The sequence below is a fragment of the Tetrao urogallus genome (assembly GCF_951394365.1).
Source record: "Tetrao urogallus genome assembly, chromosome: 31".
NCBI lineage: Eukaryota > Metazoa > Chordata > Aves > Galliformes > Phasianidae > Tetrao > Tetrao urogallus.
Genome location: NC_136844.1, coordinates 28,854 through 35,080, shown reverse-complemented (window position 1 = coordinate 35,080; position 6,227 = coordinate 28,854). Strand labels below are relative to the sequence as shown.

Below are 6,227 nucleotides of genomic sequence, written 5' to 3'. Positions count from 1 at the left end.
CGTCGGTGGAGCAGCAGCGGAGCGCTCCCGATGCACTTCGAGGATCCACGCCGGGGTTTAACGGGGAGCGCAACACCGGGGATCCCCGGGAGCCTCAGCTGTCCTCCAACCCCGGCGAGGAACAACGAGGAGGGGGCGGCACCGGGAAGAGCCCCCCGGGGGGGATGGGGGGGGGGGGGTCCCGGGCTGCGCGTCGCCCCGTCGCGATGCTCGCCGTCGTCATGGAGACGGGCGGCTGCGCCGTCGTCATGGAGACGGGGGATGCTGCGAGTGGTCCAGGCGTTCCCCCGGAGCGGGGCGGAGGGGGCGGTGGGGCCGGGGCGGCGGAGCCCGGTGGGCCGCGGGCACGGAGCCGGACCCGGGGGTGCGGGCGGCTGAAAGAGCCCTTTGTGGCCGTTCCAGCATTCCCGGAGCCTGAGGTCAGCGCCGGGCTGGAAGGAGCCTATTGTCGCCGGGCCGGGCCGGGCCGGGCCGGGCGCATTCCTGCCCCCCCGCCGCATGCCGGGTCCCCCTCCGGGCCGGGCCGCTCCGGGACCGGGCCCCGCACTGCCGCCCCCGCGGCTTCGCGCTCCCGGGAGCAGCTTTGTTGCACGGAGGACCGCGGGGCACCGGGGCATCGGGAGGTGCCGCGACCCCACCGGCTGCGGGGGGTGGGAACGGGCTCTGCCCCCTTCGCTGCACATCACCGCGGCCACCCCAGAGCCGTGTGGGACCCCTAAGTTTCGCCCTACGGGACTCTGATGTTGTCCCCCTGCACCGTGGGAGCTGCGCCCGTCCTGCCCAGCCCTGGCACTCGGCCCCATGGTGCCGCTGTGGGGCTGGTTCAGGTCGGCTGCACCCCCCCCCCAGCTCTGCCCTATGCCCCCCCCCCCCGGGTTGGGTTAATCAGTCACCCCATGGCTGTGGGGAAGGTGACTCCCAGCTCTGTCCCGTGTCCTTTCCGCCCCATTGCGCGGCACCAGCGCAGCACCTCAGGGTGTGTTAATATTCAACCCGGGGGGGGCGGCTCAGCTGTGCCCCTCTGAGGGATGGGGGCACCGTCGGTGACCCCCCCCCAGCCCGCAGCCCCTTTGGGCTGGCTTCTTCCAAACCCCACACTGGCCACGTGTCCATCTGTCCTTCCGCATCCCGAGTAGGGCTGGAACATTTGTAAGGTCCTGCAGAGCATTGGGGTGCGGGGGGTCCTGCAGAACGGTGCATCTGGGGGTCACACTGTCGTTTGTCCCCCCCCCAGCGCTGCAAGGAGCGGGTGAACTCTTTGGCCATCGCTGTGATGAACATGTGGCCGGGGGTGAGGCTGCGGGTGACGGAGGGCTGGGATGAGGACGGCCACCACCTCCCCGACTCGCTGCACTACGAGGGCCGGGCGCTGGACATCACCACGTCGGATCGGGATCGCCACAAATACGGGATGCTGGCGCGGCTGGCTGTCGAGGCCGGCTTCGATTGGGTCTACTACGAGTCCAAAGCTCACATCCACGTTTCTGTCAGAGCAGGTATGGGGCTGGAGGGGGGCCGAAGACCCCAGCCGACGGCCCCGCAGCGCCCTCTGCTCCCCTATGGCATCCCACAGCCACGCAGGATGCTCGCAGCCCCAGCGCTCAGGCTCCGCTTGGCCCCGGCCCGGCTCCCCCCCAGCTTTCTGGCTGCCGGATTGGCAAAAATCCTATAATCCCACCCCAAAATGTGGCACAACCCCAGCCGCCCTCCAGGCTCAGCTCCCACGTGGGCGCTGAACACAGTTGCAGGTTTTTAGGTGCAGCCCCCACCCTGCGGCCACTCCGGCCAACGGCCCCCATCCGTGCATCCGGCCCAGAAGCGAAAGCGGCCCTAAATGTCACCGTCCCCAGCGGAGGAACAAAAGGCATCAGTGCGGGCGGACAAAAGAACTCTGCACACAGGAACCCCGAGGGAGGGGGGGAGGAGGGGTGTCGGAAAATACCCACTTTGTTCCGGGTCCGGTCGGAGCAGCTCCTCCCGGGGACGCCCCCCACCCTGCAATCACCATTCTCTCCCCTCCCACCCCCCAGATAATTCCTTGGCCATCCGCACCGGCGGCTGCTTCCCCGGCCACGCCACGGTGACGCTGCGGAGCGGTGAGAGCCGGGGTTTGGCCGAGCTTCGTCGGGGCGACTGGGTGCTGGGAGCCGAGCCGGGCGGGCGCCTGGTGCCCACCCAAGTGCTGCTCTTCCTACACCGCGACCTCGGCCAGCGCGCGTCCTTCGTGGCCATCGAGACGGTTTCTCCATCCCAACGGCTGCTGCTCACCCCGTCCCACCTCGTTTTCGCCTCACGAGGGGTCGCCAACGGCTCCGCCGCGTTCCTGCCCGTCTTCGCCCGGCGGCTGCGCCCGGGGGACGCGGTGTTGGCCCGCGGGGACGAAGGGCTGCGTCCCGTAAAGGTGCTGAGGGTGTCGAGGGAGGAAGGGATCGGGGTGTTCGCCCCGCTCACCTCCCACGGAACCCTCCTGGTGAACGGGGTGCTGGCATCCTGCTACGCCGTCCTGGAGAGCCACCGCTGGGCTCACCGCGCCTTCGCTCCGCTGCGGCTCTTCCACGGGCTCCTCTCGCTGCTGCCGGCCCGCCCCGAGCCGGGGAACGGCACGGCGCCCGAGGTGGGCGTGCATTGGTACTCGCGGCTGCTGTACCGCCTGGCACGCGGCGTGCTGGGCCGTGAGGGCGCGGGGGGGGCAGGGACGCCCCCTCCTGGGGACTCGCCGCTGGGCGCTCGGTGCTTGGAGCCTGGAGGGTGAGGAGGGGGTGTGGGGCGCCTCCAGGCCCGCGCTGAGGGCGGGTGTCCCCTGGGGGGGCGTCGCTCACATTGGTGCCCCTCACTGGGTGTCCGCTGGGTGGGAGCCCCTCAGGTGCGGATCCCCACCGGGTGCCTCTCCCCCAGGTATCCCCCTCCGCTCCGCCCCCAGGTGGGCGCCCCTCACTGGGAGGCCGCGTGTGGGTGTCCCCTGGGTGGGTGGTCCTCAGGTGGGCGCTCTTTGAGTGGATCTGGCCGCACATTGGGTGTCCCCCCCCCAAGGTCCCCCCCCCACCATGTGGGCACCCCTCGCCCTCAGGCATCTGTCCCCGGGATGGGTGCCGCCTGGTGGGTGATGCTTGGGGAGGCAGTGGGGCAGCACAGGGAGCGCAGCTCAGCTCCACGCCCCGCACAGCGCTGCCAGGTGCTCCGTGCCCCCCTCCCCCCCCTTTCCCCCGTATTTATTGCTTTATTAACCACTGTGGAATGGGGCTGGGGTCATCGCACCGAGCCCAAATCCACCCCAGGGGGCGTTCGGTGAGCCCACCCCCACCTGCTGCTGCTGGCACCTTGGGGGGGGGGGGGGGAACCTCTGCCACCCGTGGGGGTCCCCGTCCCCACGTGGCTCAGTGCTGTGGGGGATCCAATCCCGGTGTGTGCCGTGGGCACGGGGGGGGTCCCAGCTCTAACCCACGCTAACCGCTAACCTCCCCCCGATTAAGAGTTTTATTTTTCTATTTATAAATGATAATATAAATGCGCTCGGCACCGCACGCCTCGCAGCGGGTCGAAGGGGGGGGAGGTGGAGAAGGACGCGCTTTTAACCACTTCTGTTTAAAAAAAATAATGTTAATATTTAATTCTTTCGGGAAATAAAGAGAATCTACGAGAATCTTGAGGTGCTGTGGGTCGGGGTACGGATGGATATTTGGGGGGGGGCCTGCGGTCGCCCTCCCGCGCGGCTCGTGCAGGTGCGCTGCAACCACGTGGCTCCCCGGTTCTCTCCGTTTTCATGAATGGAGCCGCGGCGGCCAGCGCGCATGCGCCACCTCTTAGCCCCGCCCATCAGCCGCACCTGGGCCAATAGGAGCTGCGGGCGGGCGCTGTTGTGGTCACGTGGTTCTCCCTGTGTAGTGGCGGCGGCACCGCCCCCCGCGGCGCTGCGCCTTTATAGCGCCGTGTGCTGCGCCCGCCCGCCCCGCTCTGACCCCCACCAGCAGAAGAGGGCGCGAGTGGGGGCCGCCCACGGGGCTGGGGGTTCCCTCATCCTGCGGCCGACCGGAGGCTGCATCCCCTTAGCGGTGCCGTGGGTGCGGAGGAGCGGCTGTGTTCTCTCTGTAGGGCTCTATCTCCCCCCATCGTGGGGCTGGAAGCAATGGGGGGACCCCAGGCAACCCCCCTCGGAGCGTTATTTTGTGAAGGGGACCCTCGAGGAGTGCTGTGATCCCACAGCGTGGAGCAGAAGTCCCCCGGGCGCCTTCCTTGGGGACAAGTGTGACAAGGGGGAGGTGGCCCTACTTCCAGTGGGGGGTTCTGTGCAGCCCCGTTCACCCCCCGTGCACCCGCAGCATCGTGGTGGCTGTGGGGAGATTTTGGGGGGGTGGGGGGTGGGTGATATTCTGGAGCTGGAGCGATCCCGGGCTCTGCGCATCCCCTGGCCCTGCGCTGGGTGGTGGCTCCGCGGAGGTGAGGGACGGAGCTGCGGGGTCACAGCTCTCATAGAAGCTGGGGCGAAATGCAGTGAGTGCTGCCCTGTCCGGGGGCGGACCTCGCTCAGCAGGGCGCTACGGGCTCCCCGTGGTCCCGCCAGGCCAATCCCCCAGTGAGAGATGAAGGTGAGCTCCAATGACTGCGTTGTTCCTCGGCCAAAGAGAGCTCGATCTGGGGGGAGGGGGGGGGGTGGAGAGGCGACGGACTCCGGGTTTGATGTTTGATGTCCCCACGTCCCCAGCCGACCCGGGGCGGGAGATGAAGTAGGTGGATAAATCCTATGGCAGAGGCAGAGCTCCGGCAGCACCTCCTCAGGTCACTGCGGTGGATTTTCTTTGCGGTGGGGAAGGGGGGGGGGGGGGGGGGGGGACTGCAAAAATCAAACATTTTAAATGGGAAGAGCTGAAGTCGGGTGTGGGGTGAGGATGGAACCGGGGACCCCAGACCCACGCGTTGGGTTTTAATCCGGTTACCCGGCCGGGGGGGGGAATAATTGCGGCTAATTACCCATTAGGTGCAGGGAGGAGGCACGTGGCTTGGGGGGTGGCGGCTGTGCCCATTCATATCGACAGGGAGCTGTTTTTCCCCCCCCTTCCCTGCGGGATGAACACGAGTGGGGCCGACCCACAGCGCCCACCTTCCGGGGGGGCGCCCAACACGGGACCCCACGGACACGCGTGGCCGTGATTGCGACCGGCTTCCAGCGTTCTGGGGCGGCTCCCTTCGCCTCCCAACACCGACCCTCCCCCCCTCCCCACGCAACGCGTGGCTCCGTCCCGGGCTCCCTTTATCCCGCGGATGCTCCAACCCCACACCCACCTTCACCCCCACAGACTCTCGTGGGCGGACCCAGAAACCCATTTCCAACCCCTAAAACCACGAGTTGACGCTCAGAACGCCGGAACCGGATCACCGGAACCGGATCATCACGTGACTCCGCCCCACTCCCGGTACCCGGAGCCGCCCTCCCCCCCTCCCCACTTTTCCCCTCCCTTCGCCCACGTGCGCTCCTCCGCTCCGGCGCCGGCGGGGTTAAACCCGGCGGAGGGATCCCTCCCGGCACAGCGCGGCGCTGCGGCCCGAGCCGGCCCTCCCCCTGCCGCCGCAGCGCCGCGCCCTCCTCGCGTCTCCCTCCGCCGAACCCCCCCCTTTCCTCCTCTTCCTCCTCCGCCGCCAAATAGTGCGGGCGCGGCGCCCCCCGACCCGAACGGCGCAACGGACCGGAACGGGGCGGGGCTGCCCGAACCGGGACCTCGGGATCTCCTTTCCTTTAGAAATGGCCGCACCGGGGACCACCTCCCGCCCCGCTCCCGGGGCCCGGTAGGGCGGGTAAGGAACCGCGAACCGCCGGGGCGGCACCGGGAAGGGCTCGGGTCCGGGTTCGGCTTCGGGTCCGGGGGGGGCGGTTCGGTTCGCGGTGGTGGTGGGGGGGGGCCACGTTTTCCTCTCCGTTCCCGGCCCCCCCCCCCAGCCCCCCCCCCCCCCCCCCGCCGCTCCCCGGAAGGGAAAAGTCCCCGCGCCGCCGCCGCCCCGCCGCCCCCCGGTTCACCGCGGGGGGTTTTTGAGGAGGGGGCTTTTAAAGGAGGGGGGAGGGGGGGGGGGGGGGGGGGGGTGCGGCCTATCCCGGTAACGGAGCTCGGAGCGCGGGCCCGGGGCTCTCTTTGTGTCCAGGCCCGGTTTTCAGGCCTCGGGTTCCGCTCTCGGTTCGGTTCGCGGTTCCGTTTTGCCCCCCACCCCGTTTTATCGCTGTTTCCCCCGCCGCTCTGCCG

At 69.2% G+C, this 6,227-nt stretch overlaps 1 protein-coding gene across 1 annotated transcript in view; it reads left to right on the top strand.

Moving 5' to 3' along the window:
• The window catches only part of DHH (desert hedgehog signaling molecule), a gene marked incomplete at both ends in the record, with an annotated part of 3,235 nt that extends 483 nt beyond the window's left edge, over positions 1 to 2,752 (top strand). Inside the window, 2 exons of the mRNA XM_079547802.1 lie at positions 1,235 to 1,496; positions 2,031 to 2,752. Coding sequence (XP_079403928.1) covers positions 1,235 to 1,496; positions 2,031 to 2,752 — 984 coding nt within the window. The remainder of the gene's footprint in view (positions 1 to 1,234; positions 1,497 to 2,030) is intronic.
• Between the last annotated feature and the right edge of the window lie 3,475 nt (positions 2,753 to 6,227).